This window comes from Macaca nemestrina, chromosome 17, assembly GCF_043159975.1.
Source record: "Macaca nemestrina isolate mMacNem1 chromosome 17, mMacNem.hap1, whole genome shotgun sequence".
Classification (NCBI taxonomy): domain Eukaryota; kingdom Metazoa; phylum Chordata; class Mammalia; order Primates; family Cercopithecidae; genus Macaca; species Macaca nemestrina.
This window is the reverse complement of record NC_092141.1, coordinates 6741427-6760431: the sequence shown is the minus strand read 5'-3', so window position 1 is coordinate 6760431 and position 19005 is coordinate 6741427. Positions and strand designations below refer to the sequence as shown.

At 40.4% G+C, this 19005-nt stretch overlaps 1 protein-coding gene across 10 annotated transcripts in view; it reads left to right on the top strand.

The window, feature by feature from the left end:
* The window catches only part of LOC105472814 (KIAA0753 ortholog), a 64333-nt gene that overhangs the window by 43770 nt on the left and 1558 nt on the right, over window positions 1–19005 (top strand). For 7 of the 10 annotated variants that reach the window (XM_011726371.3, XM_011726356.2, XM_024790166.2 and 4 more), the window contains 4 exons: window positions 2987–3172; window positions 4277–4358; window positions 8227–8347; window positions 8853–9077. In XM_011726371.3, coding sequence (XP_011724673.2) covers window positions 2987–3172; window positions 4277–4358; window positions 8227–8347; window positions 8853–9077 — 614 coding nt within the window. Of the gene's footprint in view, window positions 1–2986; window positions 3173–4276; window positions 4359–7335; window positions 7423–8226; window positions 8348–8852; window positions 9078–10013; window positions 18999–19005 lie in introns of those variants that run through there. The other 3 variants (XM_071082233.1, XR_981862.2, XM_011726382.2) reach the window with 3 other exon arrangements.

Below are 19005 nucleotides of genomic sequence, written 5' to 3'. Positions count from 1 at the left end.
GGCTCTGTCCCTCTGGATCACAGAGTGTCGGTGCCCTGTGTGGCCCTGAATGTTGATGGCCTGCGGCAGAAGAATGGCTGCCCTCATTTCCTTTCATTCAGCCTAGTTTCACTCATTACTGTCCTAATTTTCTTTATACTTGGGGCCTAATATTTATTGTTAGGCAAGCATGTTTTGAGTGCCTAATATGTGACCAGTATCTGGCCTAGTAGAGAGAAAAAGGTGGCCCAGGAAAAAAATGAAAACATTTGAGAAAAATAAAAACACATTTTCTTATTGTCCACTCTGTACTCTTCCTCTGGAGGACCTGTTTTTAATATTTGTAGAAATGTTTCTGCCTTGCCTAGACTTAGAGCTGCAGAGCAGAAGGTGCAGGTTACATCCATTTAATCTTTGTGGAGTTTAGAAAGATATTTATTGCTTTAATTGCCCAGAGCAAGGAAACGAAGCTTCATTCCAACTTCCTTCTTAGGTTTCAGAGCAGAAGGAAATTGGAATGAAGCTCCATTGGCCCAGTGACCTTAGGGACAGGAAGAAGGTAGATTTCAAGAATGTGTCCCTATTCTGATTATTTATTTATTTATTTATTTATTTATTTTTCTTTTTCTTTTTTGAGACGGAGTCTTGCTCTGTAGCCCAGGCTGGAGTGCAGTGGCCGGATCTCAGCTCACTGCAAGCTCCACCTCCCGGGTTTACGCCATTCTCCTGCCTCAGCCTCCGGAGTAGCTGGGACTACAGGCACCCGCCACCTCGCCCGGCTAGTTTTTTGTATTTTTAGTAGAGACGGGGTTTCACGGTGTTAGCCAGGATGGTCTCGATTTCCTGACCTCGTGATCCGCCCGTCTCGGCCTCCCAAAGTGCTGGGATTACAGGCTTGAGCCACCGCGCCCGGCCCCTATTCTGATTATTAAGCAATATTTCAGCTGTAACATATTTTCATAATCTCTGTGATTATGACTTTATCGTTCCAAGGTTTTATGACATAATCTGATGTGAGGTGAGGCTTCTAAGACTGAAAGCTAAAAGTCAACATTTGGCCATTACAAATTCAACTGTGTTATGGCTTGGTGTTTTATGCAGCTTGGCCACTAAATGATACATATTTTTTTTCTAGAGGAATAGTGAGGCTAACATTTAACCCAGAGAGGCCACTCCATACTGCACTTTAATATGAAAGGAAAATGAAGTGATTATGAATGCTGGCAGTGAAATAGACATGTTCGAATATACTAGGAGTGATCAGCCTTGTATATTGGAATTATTTTGTAGGCATTACATGATGTTTAACACAATTTATTGAAACAGAAAAGTAACTCTCTAGTATTTAGAATGCTGGGCTGTTAAATAGCAGCTTCACTGCAGAGTATTCCAGGCAGCACCATCAAGAGTCAGGGTTTACAAATTGAATGAAAACAAACAAAAGGAAACAAACTCATCAAAGTTGGCATGGTGAAGGAGAAAACTGTTTTTACTATGTTAACTTACAAAAGAGCTGGGAGACCTTGAACACAAATTCTCTGTGTACTCATCTTTAAAATGGAGGAAACATTTGCAAGTAAAATACAACTCTCTGTAGATTTACTTATAGGCAAGATTTTCTCTCATATCCGGAAAAAGCTCTTGTAAAGGTACCATTGTAACATATCTGTCTATTGCTGCTACTATTGTCATTAACTAAACTTGCACATTAAATATATATTTTTCCAAAATGTATGAGTTATGTTAGAATTAAAAGTTATACATGCATATGGCCAAAATTTTAAATAATTCAGAAGAAGTATATGAAAAGTTACACCTCCCCAGAAGCAGGTGCCAATTGCTGTTCTATATTCTGCTTCTTTATTTATAATATATTTTTGTGCTCTTTTTGTATCATTGCATTGAGACCTTCTTATCTTTTTTGATGGGACATAGTATTTTTGGTGGTCCATTCTTTATAGATGGAAAATATACACATGCAAGCATTATCGGTTGTCTCTGATTTTTTTGTAATTTTATTATATTGGTTATTGAGTTTGATTTTTATTTCTTTAACTTTGATGAAGGTTGGACATTTTTTCATATCTTTATTGGCCATTAACATTTTCTTCTGTGAATCATTAAAGGTTTCTTAAATTGCTGTAGCTGTAACCATTCATTGAGTGTCTTATTTCATGCCCAGCACTATGCTAAGTGTCTCAACATGCAAGCTCTTATGAAATCCCTACAGCTCTGAAATACAAGATTATTTCCATATTACACATGAGAGGATTGAGGCCCACAGAGGTCGAGTAAACTTGCCCAAAGTTGCAGGCTTATGAGTGGGCAGAACCAGAATTTAATTCTAGAAATATTTCATCCCATTGCCTGATGTAATTAATTCCCCCAGCAAACATTCTTTACAAAAGCCTCTTTCAGGGCAGATTATAAACATGTATTCAAATCAAGAGAAATACAGAGCATGTAAAATTGCTTTGGAAACTGGAAAGTGCTTTTTGAATGTACAACATAGCAGGTCAAGAAAGGCTGGTATAGCTTTCCCAGACGATAGGTATGGAGTTTCAAAGACAAAGAATCCTGAACTTTGTGATGTCATATGAACAGACGTTTTCACAGAAGCACTGCACCAAAAGAGAATCGTTACATCCTCTGGAATGTGTGACGTGTAAAATATTGGACATTCTCCTGAATGTAGCAAAAAGAAGATATTTGTTCTACCAACTGGAAAAACAGATGATAATGATAATTTACATGGACAATCATGGTATTACTTGGTTAATGCTATCATTTAAATGACTGTGATAAAAATCGTTCTGATTGCTTTTGAAACTTACTGACTTAGGAGAATCTTGTTTTACCGTAGAAACTCTGCCATTTGGATCTGTGTGCTGTTGGTTTATTACGATTAACGATAATTTTCATGTTTTTCTGTTTGCATTATATTGTCTTCCCACCCCTAATCCACCCCACGCCTCTCCTCCCCACCCCACCCCACCCCATCTTGTAGGTTGCCGCTGTTGATTTTGAATCCAACAACATTCGTCGGCTTGATGATTTTTTGGAAGATTCTGCCCATGAGCTCTGGGCTGTGACTCATGCTAAGATCTTGGGGTCTGAAACCTTAGCCACCGTTGAGGACAGCAAGGATAGCCCAGATCTGGAGATCATGATGTGCAGAATGGAAGAGATGGAAGTAAGGTCTGGGGCCCCGGGTCTGGTCCGCCGCTAGGGACTGGCTTCTGCCGAGTGCAGTTTCTCCTCATGCCTCTGCAGCTTCATCTGTCAGAGTCACACAGTCCCGGTTTTAAATTCCTGCTCTATTGCCAACTAACTGTATGACCTTGGTATTGTCAACCCCTCTGATAAGTAGGGAGTTTTAAGGATAAAAAGAGGCATAGAGGATTCAGCACATTGCTTGCCATGTAACCCAGTAAGCGACCATTGTTATTATCCCCCTGATACCACTGATGTGTAATTCCAGAAACTCTGAGACCAGGGCCCGGGCCCACAAATGGAATCATAGACTTTTGCATCTGTCAGCTTGTACGTACTATTCAGTTGCCTCCTCTTCCCAGCTGTAGTGTGATCCTGTCAGATCACAGATAATTTTATCTTCTTCAATTTCTGTGATACTGCTTCACCCACTCTAACCCCTGGATTATTCAGTGCAGGAAAATGAGGTACAATAAGGAAGTAAGTGACATGGCCAAGGTCACAAAAAAAGTCCTGGCAGAGCCAGAACGAGAATCCAGGTCTCCTGACTCTCAATTCAGCATTTTCTTTTTCATTGCACCATGATTAAATCTAATTTCTGCTTTGCTGCTAAATAGAAACATTAGAGGAAAAACAATTTTTCTGGGGGGGATTTGAAAGTTTCAAGAATGCAGTTTACCCCAGTCTTGAAATCTCCCCTTGGCAATAGTTGTCTAGGCCTGGGGTGCTCAAAACAGTAGCCACTAGCCACAGGCACTTATTAAAATGCAAATTAATGAAAATTAAACACACTGTAAGGAGTCAGTAGTTAGTGGCTACTGTATTGGACAGGGCACTTACAGAACATCTCCTCACTGCAGCAGCTTCTAGTGGCCAGTGCTGGCTAGACTGCCTTTATGCTAATCGCTTCATTTTATTGTAGACTTTGTCTCATGAGCTAATTACTTCCTAGCCTGACAGATGCCCATGTCTGGCAATACGTTCGTATCAGTTGTTTCTGCTGAACTTTTACATCTTTACCAGTTCTGGTTTGTAATGAAACTCATTTTTTCTCATAAATTAAACTTTTTTCTTTTTTTTAAAGAAATACCAGGAGTCCGTTCGTCAAAGATATAATAAAATCACATATGCCGATCCTCGTCTCTGGATGCAGGAAGAAAACAATGGTGAGTGTTTCCCCCATGTTTCCCCTAACATTTTATTCTGAAAAATTTCAAACATACAGAAAATTGAAAAACTTGTAAACACTCATATACTCACCTTCTAGATTCTACAATTAGCATTTCACTCTCTTTGCTTTGTCACGTATCTGTTTATCCCTCTATCCATCCATCAGTTCATCTTATCTTTGCATTTCAAAGTTGCAGATAGTAGCACACTTTACCCCTAAAGTGTGCTTATTATCAACTAGAGTTTAATATTTACTTATGGCTCTTTTTTCAAGATAAAATTTACAGATGATAAAATGCACAGATCCTAACTGTGCTATTTGCTGGTTTTTGACAACTGGATAACATATCTGTTATGCAAACCCCTATCAAGATATGGAACATATCACCTCAGAAAGTTCCCTCATGCCCTGCCACGTAGGCAACCACTGTGCTTTCTGAGTTAGCTTTGATTGGCTAGAGTTTCATATAAATGCAGTCATACGACGTGTACCCTTTTGCCTAGACTTCTTTCAGTCACCATAGTGTTTTATAAATATATTTATGTCATAAATATATTAAATCTGTGTTGCTTATTTCCTGTTGCTGTTATTAACAAATTTAAGTTTGTAACAAGTTTAAGCTACATATTTGGTGGCTTAAAGCACAAATTGATTCTCCTATAGTTCTGGGGGCATTGAAATGAGGGTGTTGGCAAGTTCATTCTGGAGCCTCCAGGGAAGGATCTATTCCTTGTTTCTTTCAGCTCCTAAATTTTGGGCTATTAGGAATAAATCTGCTATGAATGTATCCATGTGTATAATTTGTGTGTATATCTTAAGTTTTTCTCTTGGATAAATACCTAATAACAAACTTGCCAGATCATAAAATTAGTTTGTGTTTAATTTTATAAAAAATTGGCAAATCTTTACCAAAGCAGCCTTGTTCCAGTTTCCTACATCCTTGCCAACATTTGGTGTCATCAGTCTTTTTCGTGGTCACCATCCTGGTGAAGGTGAATAATGATATTTAGAACCTTTTCAAGTGATTTTTTTTTTTTTTGAGACACAGTTTCACTCTGTTCCCCAGGCTGGAGTGCAGTGGTACAATCTCGGCTCACCACAACCTCCACCTCCTGAGTTCAAGCGATTCTTGTTGCATCAGCCTCCCAAGTAGCTGGGACTACAGGTGTGCACCACCACGCCCAGCTAATTTTTTTGTCGTCAGTAGAGACAGGGTTTTGCCATGTTGCCTTCAGGTGACCCACCTACCTCGGCCTCCCAAAGTGCTGGGATTCCAAGTGTAAGCCACCGTGCCCAGCCTCTCAAAGTGCTGGGATTACAGGCGTGAGCCCTCTCACCTGGCCCCTTTTCAGGTGATTATTAGGCATTTGTATATCTTCCCTTGTGAAGCGTCCAGAATCTTTTGTCAGTTTTTTTTTGGGGTTGCTTGTCTTTTTGAGTCATAGAACTTCTTTATGTATTCTGGGTACAAGTTCTTTTCCAGATATATGTTTTTGTTTGTTTTGTTGTTTCTCTAAAATAATTTTAAGGAGATAATTTACATACTTAAATCTCACCTTTTTAAACTGTACAATTCTTTCGTTTTTAGTATATTTGCATAGTTGTGCAACTAATTCTAGAACATTTTCATCACTCCCTGTTCTTCTTTCTCCCACCCTGGCAGCCACCACTACTTAGATATTGGTTTTACAAAACAATTTTTTTCCCATGGAAGAAAAATGGGCTCAGCTGCTTATTTCCAAAATGTTTCATTATGAACAGACATTTTTAATTTTGATGAAGTCTAACTTATCAATTCTTTCTTGAGTGATTTTTGCTTTCTATGACCTAAGAAACCTTTATCTACTCCTAAGTAGAGAACAGAGTCTCTTGTTTTCTTCTAGAGGCTTTATGGTTTTAGTTTTATGTGTAGGTCTATGATTGATCTTGCATAAAAGTTTGCCTATGATTTGAGGTAGAGGTTGGGGTTCATTTTGGTTTTTCCTAATGGATGTCCATGTGTTCTAGTTCCATTTACTGAAAAGACTTTTGCTTTTCTCCTCCACTTTTCAAAATGTATACATTTGTATTTGGGCTGCAATGGCTAGGTTACTGTCACCACTTTGGCTGGGAAATGTTACTCAAATTCTGTTTGACTTGTGCTTATCAGTTACTGCCTTACTCAAGAAAAGGAGGAGAGTAAAGTGCGGTTAAACATTACCTCTAAGGAATGTAAGTGCCCTGAGTACTCCCTCATGAAGACAAAAGGAAATGGGGGATGGAAGGTTTACCACAGCAGCCTGTGTCACATGTCATCATGTAAAATAGGACTTTGAGGTATTGTGTTAGAAAAAGTACTCTCCCTCTCAAATTCTGACCAAAAGATGAGCCATCTAAACAAAACACGAATGTGTTGCCTTTTGTGTGCTCTCTATTTTCAAGTGCTCTGTGCTTTACTCCTGTTGTTCTCTCTTCCCCCTCAATCCTCCTCCAGCCTCCATTTTCATCCTCATATAATAGTCAAGCCATTCTTCAAGGCTGGGCTCAGTAATCCTGCTCAGCCTGTGCTTTCCCTGGCATCTCTGCACTGGAACTTAGCTCCCTTCCTGGCCCGTGAACGCCCATAGCGCTTTCTGGCGTGTCCTACCATGTGTTCAAGGTATTTGTGAAGGGGTCTGGTCTCTCTCAACTGAGCCACAGATTCTTTGAAAGCAGAGAGGTTGTCATTGTGTGTTCCTCACCGTGCCTAGAACGGGACTGGCCCAGCAAGGGTCCTTTTCATCATTGTTGAGTCAGCCCTGGGCATTTTAGCGTCTTTCTGTGTGGAAGCAGAGGAAAGGAAAGTGTTGGAGGGCAATTCGTTTCCCTGATGGTTTGGCCACTGGCCATAAAGTTAGGTTGCATCATGTAGAAGACAGTCTTACAGAGAACTTAGTGTTCTCTGTTTTCAAGGATGATTTAAATTATTAGTCACTATCTGTGACTCTGCCCAGAGTCTAGGTGTGCATTTAAATGGAGCTCTCTAGGACACTAAGAACTGAAATGAGGTTTTGGACACATTCTGGAATCATGGAATTGTTGTAAGTCTCGTTTCTGGTTGTTCTGTTTGTTTAACTTCATCACAAAACCCAATTTAAAGTGATCTTTGCGTTGTGCAGTATCTATGTCTCTTATCCCCTCTGAGAACAATTGAAAATTGGATTGTACTCTCAGTAATAGTTTTACAAAAGCTGACTTATGTCATATGTCTGTCTGACAGCAAGAAATCATAAGCATGTAAATGTGACCCAAGTCGCTTGACATATAGATGCTCCCTACTTCAGAGAAGGACAAATTTTCTTCCTACACTTGAAATACGTTTAAAATTATAAATAATCTGAAACTCAGAAGAGCTGTCAAGCCTGCAAGTTATAGTTAATAAATTAATGTTTTGACTATCATCATGCAGATTTTTTCAGCATTGCCCAGAGACAAATTAACTCCACTAATTAAGTGTTCAGGTGTGAGTGGTTTTTTTTTCTCTTCTTCAGTAATCAAAGCATTTAAAGGTTAAAAAACCCAATTGCGTAAGACGTCTTGAGTAGTGGGTGGCTGGGTCCTAATGGAAGCCATGTAGCCTGGGGCTTTTCATAGACCTCCTTAAGAAACCTTCCTCAGAGCAAGTTCATTATTTCTTAACACTGATTCCGCATTGGTTTCTTTGTAACATAGAAATTCACCTCTGCATTTAAAATGGGCGTTTTCCCATGGCCCTGCTAGCCAACCCCATCGTGCCTAAGAGATGTCCATGTAACTTGCTCTCAGGTTCTTGGCCACTAGGACGGCTCTAAAGTGGACACCAGCTGTTCTTTATATGCAGTGATTTTATGACCCTCCTTTTCTAGACCAAAAAATCTCAGCAGTAAGTGAAAAGCCCCCGTCTCCTCATCTAATCAGAATCACGAAGACAGTGGAGCGCAAGGATCCAGCCGTGAACATCATGTTAGAAAGGCCCTGTAATGGCAAGTAAGTGGCAGAGACACTTTTGATTTCATTCTAGTTGGTCACCTTTGATGTTACTAGATTTTGAATTCCTGCAGTTCCCATAAGACAGAGAGAAATTCTTCCTTTGAGCAAGATCTTGCCAAAGTCCAGGGTGGCTGAGTAAATAGCATGTTTACAAGATGGGCATTGAATGTGTTGCATCTTGAGGAGCTTTTCCATGTTCAGTAACATTTAGCTGTTTTTTAATGTGGAAAGCATCACATCAGTACATGTAGGTTGTAGCAATATTCACTGCACGATTTGCTTTAAGAATGCTGTTGTCAAAGGGACGGGTATTCCCACTGTGTTGAGGGTTGGTTCATTGAAAAGGGGGAGCAATATATGGTGTTAGGATGTTGAGTTTTGTTCATTGTGAGAAAGAGAAATCAAGATGAGCCTTTGGCTATCAAACCATGAGGGTAAATTAACAGTTTAGCCTTGCTTACAGATGATCTTGAATGCTTTCATCACTTTTATTTGTTCTCAGTTCCCTGGATGAAAGTGTGGGAACAGAGGAGGGATCAGAGAAAAGAGAGGCCCCCCTTCTCTCCCTTGCAGAAGATTCTCAACAGAAAGAAGGCCGAGCTCCCCTCTTTGTCCCACCCGGTATGCGGCACAGCATCGGCGACTACTGCAGTCGTTTTGAGCAGTACCTTCGGATCGTATCTCATGAGGCTGTAGGCTCCTTCAACCCGTGGCTGATAGCTGAAAGGTCAGTGAAATGTTACGGTCTTCTGTTTAGGAACCAAGTGCGAAATTGTTGACTTAGAAAAGGCTGGAGAAAGGATTAGTCAAGGTCTTATTCCATGCTTTGGGGCCCTGGAGTTGCAGTGGTTGTTCTTGGGCTGGGAGACAGGCTTTCTATTTTCAGACACAGGGAACCGTAAAACAGCATGGGTGGTGCCATCCACAGGGGTGCTCTGCAGCCTCCTTTTCCTAGGCAGAGGGTCCCAGTCAGCCCGGGCTGTCATCACAGAATACCATCGACTGCGTGACTTAAACAAGAACGTATTTCTCACCGTCCTGGAGGCTGGGGTGTCTTAAGATCAAGGTGCTGGCAGATCGAGTGTCTGTTGAGGGCCCTCTTCCTGGCTTGCAGATGGCCGTCTTCTTGCCGTGTCCTCACGTGACAGAGAAAGGGAACTCTGGTCTCTTCTTCTCAGAAGGGCACTGATCCCATTGAGGGACCTCCACCCTCATGACCTCATCTAAACCTAATTATCTCCCAAAGGCCCCACCACAGATACTACCACATTGGGGGTTAGGGCTTCAACATACGAATGTGGAGGAAACACGGACATTCAGCCCCCAGCAATAGAAGTATAATGCTCAGGAGTCAGTCAGAGCTGATTTCCTGTTGCTGTTAATGCTAATGTTGTCCCATCAGAGAACACAAAATATTCCTGGACAGGAAACAGCCATGACTGTGGAATCTTCTTGGTGGGGACAAATTTGCTTTTATCAGTAGCAGGCCTCTGATTTTGCAATATTTTCTTTAACCCTTCTCCTTTCATTATGTGGGTAACGTAGTTTTGTGGAGTCACAAAACAAGATCCTGTAGCTACTAAATTTTGAAGAATGGGTAGCCCTTTTTTTATGTACAAATACTTAATTAAAAGATATGTGTAAATCTGTTCTCTTTAAATAGGGCCCGCATTTAAATTCTTCGCAAGTTATCACCTTGTTACAAACATGCAAGATATTTTTCATCACTGAGCTAAGTAGTATACTATGATTACATTTATATAGTAGAATAGTAGTATACTATGATTACATTTCTTTTTATTTGCTAGTTATTTTATATGTTTGTTAACTCTACCTACACAGTAGCCAACCTCTCAATAATATAATTTTTTTCTGGATCAAAAGTATCAGTTAATCTCTGTGACTCAGCCCCACCCTTACTTTTTCTCCTGAGACCCCTTTTCCTCCTACCCGAGTCCGGGTGGCTGCTCTCCAGATCTACTGGATGGCTTTCATCCTGGGGCTTCCCTTCCTCATCACCCTTCATGTTCGGTTACATCTCCCTGTAATAGATGCCCTGTTTTCTGATGCCCTTGTCTTCTGCTTTCTTGGTTTACTCTCTTATTTTGATGGAGCATATCCTGCTTTGTGTATTGGAGGAAATTTCTTGAAACTTACAAGTGTGAAAGTGTCTGCCTTTGTACTTGATTAATGACTTGGCTGAATTTAAAATTACTGGTTTATTTTTTCCAAAGAATATACCTTCCTTCTTTTGTGGAGGTGGAGAAGGGATTGTCACTTAGCTGCCAGAATAGGGGTGGAGTGTGTCAGTCCAACTGCTTGTTCTGCAAATTTTCAGCCAGTCTCCTCATTTTCTACCCCATACTGCACTCTGCCTTCATGATTCTCAGCACTCTCACTTCCTGAGCCTTCATGATATTTTATAGGGCAAACCGGCTTGTTTCTGCCTGGCATCCCTCCCACCCCCCGCTTACAGACTCTTAGGTTTCAGCTCCCTCTATGCTGCTAAATCAGTTATGATTCTTCTGTGTGCTTTTATCTTCTGAAAGTCTTGGACATTTCACATCCACTTGTGTCTCTTTTTGTAGATGTATGTATCTGTGTATCTATTTTCTTGTATTTAAGTGGGATTTTGGGTGGGATCAGGGATAATCACTTGTGTTTAAGCCCTCAGGTTGACCCTGAAGTCCTGAGACTTCTCTTTGGTATATATCATAGTACCCTTCAAAGTATATAAGATGCTTTGTTCTGGTAGAGACACACATTTGTCTTCACATGTATTCTTAAGGATTATCTGGGAGAAGAGAAGAAGTAAACTCGACTTGCTTCCTTTTGTTAACACATGCTCCTGTAGCATATGTACTCATTTTCTTGTAACCTGTCCGACTTGCTTAGGCTAACCAGGATATTGGGAAATCCAAAAGCAAGCCAAGGAAGATAGACTGTTCCTGGTGTGTTCTTACCACCTGATCAAATGATACATTTTGTTCACAGTTGTTAGGTAAATGTAGGGAAAATCTCTCAGCCTGTAAGGAATAACAGGTTAAAATGTAGAGGACAGAGCTATTAAAATATGCCTGGATTTTTACAGTATTTTCCTCTGCTGTTCTTTGACCCCAAGTGACAGTGCATGTGAACAGTCTAGCTCTGTTTGGTTTTTATCTCTTCTTTTTTTATTATTTTATTTTATTTTATTTTAGATGGAGTCTCACTCTATCACCCAGGCTGGAGTGCAGTGGTACAATCTTGGCTCACTGCAACCTCCACCTCCTGGGTTCAAGCAATTCTCCTGCCTCAGCCTCCCGAGTAGCTAGGATTACAGGTGCTGGCTACCACATCTGGCTAATTTTTGTGTTTTTAGTAAAGACAAGGTTTCACCATGTTGCCCATGCTGGTCTCGAACTCCTGACCTCAGGTGATCCACCCACCTCAGCCTCTCAAAGTGCTGGGATTACAGGCATGAGCCTCTATCTCTTCTTTTTTAGTTTATGGTTTGAATATTCCAAAGATGAGAGTTATGTTGATCAGATCTTTAAAAAGCATCCAAAGACAGTTGACTTCATCTAAAGGCTCTTGGATAAGGAGAAAGTTGAGTTTTTTCCTTTCTTTTAATGTCTTTATTCCTCATTACACCTGAAGAAAAGCACTTCCAGCGATTAGCATGAGCAGGTGATATAAACTGAATGCAAATAAAAGAGTGATGTGGAAGGAAAGGCTTAAGGTGACAGTGCTTTTATTAAAAGCAAATTCTTAAGAATTCCTGGCTTGAAAAACAATCAAGTGAATTCTGGTTGAAAAGGACAAATGAATGTATGTATTTCTCTTTACTTCCTATATCTCTATCCCACTATATGTCATTACAAGAATGAATAAAAGACATGAAACCATCAATGACAGCAAACAAGAAATACCAATAAGAATTTGGAAGCCATAAAGTAGTTAGACAAATGGTGACTGACTTAGCAGGCTAGAGAAAGCTAAGTGCCTAATGAGGAGGAAGGCAAGAACCAAGTTTTTCTGTAAAGAACATTGGTTGAGACTCAGGAATTAGAAGCATCAGATGCTTGTGAATGCATGTATGTAGGTGTATTGGGCCATTCTTGCATTGCTGTAAATACCTGAGACTGGGTAATTTATAATGAAAAGAGGTTTCATTAGCTCACAGTTCTGCAGGCTTTACAGGAAGCATGGTGTTGGCATATGATTGGCTTCTCGGGACACCTCAGGAAACGTACAGTCATGGCAGAAGACGAAGTGGGGAACAGGCACATCACATAGCAAAAGAAGGAGCAAGCAAGGGGTCGGGGAGAATGCCATACACTTTTAAATGACCAGGTCTCATGAGAACCCACTATCATGAAGACAGCACCAAACCATGAGGGATCTTCTCCCATGATCCAAACACTTCCCACCTTGCCCCACCTCCAGCACTGGGGATTACAGTTCATCATAAGATTTGAGCGGGAACAAATTATACAAACTGTATCAACAGGTGAGCCAGGAAATAGGAGGCTTGCTTGACATTCTTGTTCTTGAAAATGAGCAGACAGCTGAGATGACCAGACATTTGATAAAAGATACGTAGGCTATTATAACAGATAAGCACTCTGAGGAAGCAAAGCAGACAATACAGTGAGAAGAATAAAACATTAAAAACAGGCTAGAATTAATATTCTCAGAGAGCTAAGTGAAACTGTTATATCATGAAACAAGAACAAGATACTATAAAAAAGGAACTTTCAGGGAATGAAAAGAAAGTTCTTAGAAATTAAAAACATGATGGCTCAAGTAAACTCACTAGAAGGATCCAAAGAAAAAAGTCAAATGTTTCAAGTGGTAGAATAAAAAGACAAGAAACTAGGTAGTAGAGAAGAAATATTTTTAAAATTAGAAGCCTGTTCTAGGAGATTCAACATCTAAATCACTGGAGTTCCAGAATGTGAGAAAAGCGAAAAAGGAGCAATGGGAAATTATCACAGAAATGCTATAAGAAAATTTCCCAGAAGGCTGTCTTTAGATTGAAAGGGTTCATCAGTTGTCCTCTTGTGAGTGAGTGAAGGAATAAATGAATACAACAGAACAGAACACACCATGGCACATCATTATGAAAAGGAAATTTGAGCATCTCAATATAAGGAAAAGAAAGATGGCAAAAGATTCCAGAGGGTAAAAACTGTACACATTCAAATAATCAGAAATGAGAATGGCATATTGTTTTTAGTAGCAACACCAGAAGCTAGAAGATATTAGAGCCTACTTCCAAAATTTAACTTAGAATTATGTGCTCAGATAAATTATCAATTAAAGATAAGGGCAGATAGAACAGAAACATTTTTAGGGCTGGGTATGGTGGCTCACATCTAATCCCAGAACTTTGAGAGGCTAGGCGGGAGGATTGCTTGAGCCCAGGAATTTGATACCAGCCCAAGCAACATAGTGAAATTTCATCTCTACAAAAAATAAAAAATTAGCTGAGCATGATGCTACATGCCTGTAGTCCCAGTTACTCAGGAGGCTGAGCTGGGAGGATTGCTTGAGCCCAGGAGGTCAAGGCTGCAGTGAGCTGAGATGGCACCACTGCACTCCAGCCTGAGTGACAGAGGGAGACCACATCTCTAAAAAAACCAAAAACACATTTTCAGGTGGGCAAAGTGTTTAAATATTTAGTTCCCATGCTACTGGAAGATCTAAATTACCAATGCAAGATGTACATTAAGAAAGAGGAAGACTTGGGTTTTAGTAAACTTAGACTTCACAGTGGAACTTCCAGAAGAATGGCAAAAGCCTTTCCCGGATAAGATTTTTCAGTGAGCATAGAAAAGAACTAATCCAGATTAGAGTAGTGGGACAGAATACTCCAGCAGGGATGGTTCCACAAGGGGAAAAGCAGAACGGGGAAGATTAAAAAAGGAAGAAGAAAAACAGATACTTTACCTATAATGTGTTGGAATGTAGTGGAAGTACCCTTGTATTTCTCTCGCAGTTTAGGTATAAATTAGTGATAGGAATATAGAAAGTGAAGCAAATATAAAAACGAGGTAATCACTTCTGCTCCTAGTGATGACGCACTTGGTAATCTGGACCACCTCTCCCACTGAGGATAACTTTTAATAGAAAAGCTGTATTAAAAATAAAACCTATATTCTTGAAGGCATCAAGAAGTTAACTAGGTAATGAAGAATAACTGGGCCAGGGTCCTGGAGAAGACAGAGCCCTGGGGAGGTTAGCCCTTTGTTGAGCACTGGATAGCCAGTTTGGAGGGAGATGAGCAGCACTTCTGACAGCCTTTTCAGAACAGAGGACAGAGGCTGGAATCAGAGGACAGAGGTTGGAATTCACGGGTTGCCAAAGTGGGGGAATTGTCCTAGTGAACTTTCCTCACTTTTAATTGGGCCCCCAAAAGATTGCACTCTGGAAGTACAGGTGACCTGGATATAAATAGGCCTTCTCAGGGACTCCACTCAGCTCCAAATTATCTCAGACTGGATTGAGGTGATTCTAGATTGTTACTGCCCCACAGGTACCACACATTAGAAAACATGAATTTTCTCTGGAGGAAAATAACATCATCTTAGGAATCAAGTTATTTCTACGATTGTCAAATACGCGTATATGGTGAAAAATAACCAGGCAACAGAAAGACAAGACAATAACAAGAACAGACCTACAGCAGATACAAATATTAGAGCTATCAGACACAGACATTAAAATAACTGTGCCTAGTGCATTCACAGACATTAAAATAACTGTGCCTAGTGCATTCACAGAAATAAAAGACACAAATTAGAACTTCAGCATAGAACTGGGAACTAAACAAAATCCAAATGGACATTCTAGAATGAAAGATAAAGTTTCTGAAATGAGGAATTCATTGGTTGGGCTCAATAGCAAATTAGACACAACAGAAGAAAAAATTAGAGACTTGGAGCATAGGACAGAAGAAAATATCCAGAGTGATTCCCGGAGACACACAAAAAAAGATGAAAAGTGAAGAAGAGAGGGAAAGGGACATAGAGGAGGTAAGAAGGTCTAACATGTTGTTGGAATCTCAGGACAGGAGAGAGAGAAAATGAGTCAGAAACAACATCCCAAGAGATAATGGCCGTCAATTCCCCAGAGTAGCAAAAGACATCAAGTCATAGATTTAAGAAGCTCCAAAAACCCCAAACAAGAAAAATAAAAAGAAATCCATACATAATAATTACTGAAAGATCTCAGGCAGAGAAAATCTTAAAATCAGCTGGAGGAAGAAAAATCAAGATAAGCAAAAACAGTGGAAACAGGAAGACCTGGCATATCTTTTAAAATTCCAAATGAAAAGAACCACCAGTCTGGAGTTCTAAGCCCAGTGAAAGATACATCAAGAGGCAAGGTGAGAAAAGAGTTTCCTAACAAAGCTGAATTACCAGTAGACCTTCACTGTAGGAAATATTAAGAGTATTTTGGGGGCAGAAAGAAAACAGTCACAGATGGAAGATCAGAAATATAGGAAGGCATGAATTTTAAAAATAGGTAAATAGGTGGGTTAAAGTGAATATTGGCTGTATGAAACAATACTGATGTTTTATGGATGCGCGTGTATGTGTACTCACACATTTAAAATATACAGTAACAATAGCATGTAAGAATGTAAGGAAGGGGATAAATTTCATATTCTGAGGTTCTTGCATTGTATGGGAAAAAGGGTAAGAATGTCAATTAATGTTAGACGTCAAGTCATAGATACTTGTAATCCAGGGTGGCCACTTAAAGAATCATAAAAGTGTGTGTAATGTCCAAGTCAGTAGAGAAGAACAAATGTAGTTTAAAAATTACAAAATCTAAAGGAAACCAAGAAAGAAGAGAGAACAAAGAGCCAAATGTAGAAAATACCTATTATTTTAGAAGCATAAATTCAAATATATCAGAATAACATTAAAGGCAAAAGGACCTTACATGCCAATTAAAAGACAAAGGATTGTCGGATTAGCAAAAAAAAACAAAAACAACCGGGTGGGAATGGGGTAGAAGGGATAGGAGATGGGGAGTGAAACTTATCTGCATTTACCATTTTTGTGTAACTCTGACTTTTGAAACCATGTTAATGTTTCTTATACATCCCCTTTAATCAACAGGGATGGGAAGGGGGCCTTAAGTCGAATACAAACAGAAACATGAACCTAACTGTATTTCAAATAAATAATATAATCACACTAATGGAGTGAAGCCTAAATAACTTTTGAACACAGTATATTGACTATACCTCTGGCTAAAGACAAAAAGAACTATAAACACATAACTGGATTCTAGTTTGTAGGTTTCTTTTACACAGTGGCATGGGTTAACAGTTCTAAAACTACTTTATATTTTAGGATTGGTCCAATAAGTAAGTACATTGTGAATAATGGGAGCAAGGTTTCTAGGGGAAGGTTGGGATGAATATATGGTTTTTTATAGATGTAGAAATAGATACAGGATGTTTCTTAGTTTGTCTGCTGAGAAGGCCCAGAAGCAGAGGTGCCAGTAGCAATGAGCACACCTGGTACCCACATCTTGGTTTCTAAATACCATTCTCCATGAAGAGGTACCCGGGCTTCTTGGAAGAATGGCTGATTACAAGACTGGGGCTGGAAAAATGTAAGATAAGCCTCAGACATACTGTGCTAGAAAGGAAGTGCTCAAAGGATGGGGACATGTCAAGAGTTCACAGGAGTTCACAAGAGCGCCTAGTGGCCAAATCCAGGACATTTTCAAGCATCAAAATAAGTAATAATAGTAATGGATTACAAACTATACAATAAAATAAGACCAAACGATAAGGCCAAACTGATAGGAATGAATACATAAGTAAAGGAGAAGGGAAAGCTTTCATTACAGTAGAATGCCAGCTATTAAATGGAGAAGGAATGATGGAAGTAGAAAATCCGTGTTTAGCAACCCTGTAGTAATTGATTTAGGCGAGTTTGATGAGAAACAGGAGTTTATGTAGTCTCAAAGTATCTCCCTCCACTATACCATTAATTACAAAGGGAAAAACAGTAACTTTACAAGGGAGAAACCTGGCAGACATCACCATAACTCAGTAATGCAAAATTCACTGTCATCATTAATGAATATCAAATAGATACCATGGTGCACTCAAAGGACACACTGTCCTTCCGGGGCATCCCTTTCAAAAACGTATGGCCTGAATCTGATCTTAAGGAAAAAACCCAAATTGAGGGACATTCTCCCCGCCCCCACCCCCCCACCCCCAAAAAAAGGCCTTTACTCTTTAAAAAATGTTAAGGTCATGAGAGGCAAAGAAAGACTGAAGAACTATTTCAGATTACCGTAGACTGAAGAGCTATGACAACAAAACGCGACATGGAATCCCGGACTGGAATCTTGGACTAGAAAAAATTTTCTTTCGAAGGACATTATTTGAATGGTTGGCAAAATTTGAATAAGGCCTGTAGATAGATAGGCCTGTAGAATAGATAATAGTTTCGTATCAATGTTAATTTTATAATTGGTATAATTGTACCATAGTTATTTAAGAGAATGTCCTTGTTTGTAGGGCTACTTGGGAGATACGAAACCTGCACCGTTCAGAAAATAAAGGGGTGTGTGTGTGTGTGTGTGTGTGTGTGTGTGTGTACAGGGAGCACCCGTGCAGAGTCCCCTAGTATCCTGCCCTGTCTCCTACAAGAAGGCACACCCCTTTCCTCCGTCGGCCAGTCAGGCAGCTGTTAGAGGTGGGGCTAGGTTGCAGCTGGTTCATTTCTGGTCGCCTCTGGTTTCAAACACATTGAGGATGAAGTCCATCCTGTGTATGTTTTAGGCCCATCCCTCTAGCAGGATTTTGGGATCTAAGCACCATCGCATCCTTCTGTCTAGGAGAGCAGGGCCTCTTACCTTGTTTTTCTTCTTCAAAAGTATCTTGGTCGGGCATGGTGGCTCACGCCTGTAATCCCAGCACTTTGGGAGGCTGAGGTGGACAGATCACGAGGCCAGGAGATCGAGACCATCCTGGCTAACATGGTGAAACCCCGTCTCTACTAAAAAAATACAAAAAATTAGCTGGGCGTGGTGGCGGGCGCCTGTAGTCCCAGCTACCTGGGAGGCTGAGGCGGAAGAATGGCGTGAACCTGGGAGGCGGAGGTCGCAGTGAGCCGACATCGCGCCACTGCACTCCAGCCTGGGCGACAGAGCGAGACTCTGTCTCAAAAAAAAAAATCTTGGCTGTTCTTGGCCTTCTGAATTTCCATTTAGATTTCAGAATTGACTTGTTAATTTCCACAGCTGAGTAAAAGAATGACTCCCATACATGGCTGTATATACCTTTACTGTATTTTATTTTATTTTATATATTTTGAGACGGAATCTTGCTCTGTTGTCCAGGCTGGAGTGCAGTGGCGTGATCTCTGCTCACTGTAACCTCCACTTGCCAGGTTCAAGTGATTCTTCTGCCTCAGCCTCCTGAGTAACTGGGTTTACAGGTGTGCACGCCACCACGCCTAGGTAATTGTATGTATTTTTAGTAGAGACAGGGTTTCACCATGTTGGCCAGGCTGGTCTCAAACTCCTGACCTCAGGTGATCCACCCGCCTCGGCCTCCCAAAGTGCTGGGATAACAGGCGTGAGCCACTGCGCCTGGCCTTGTGCATACCTTTGGTTGTGTTGTTTGTCTTCCA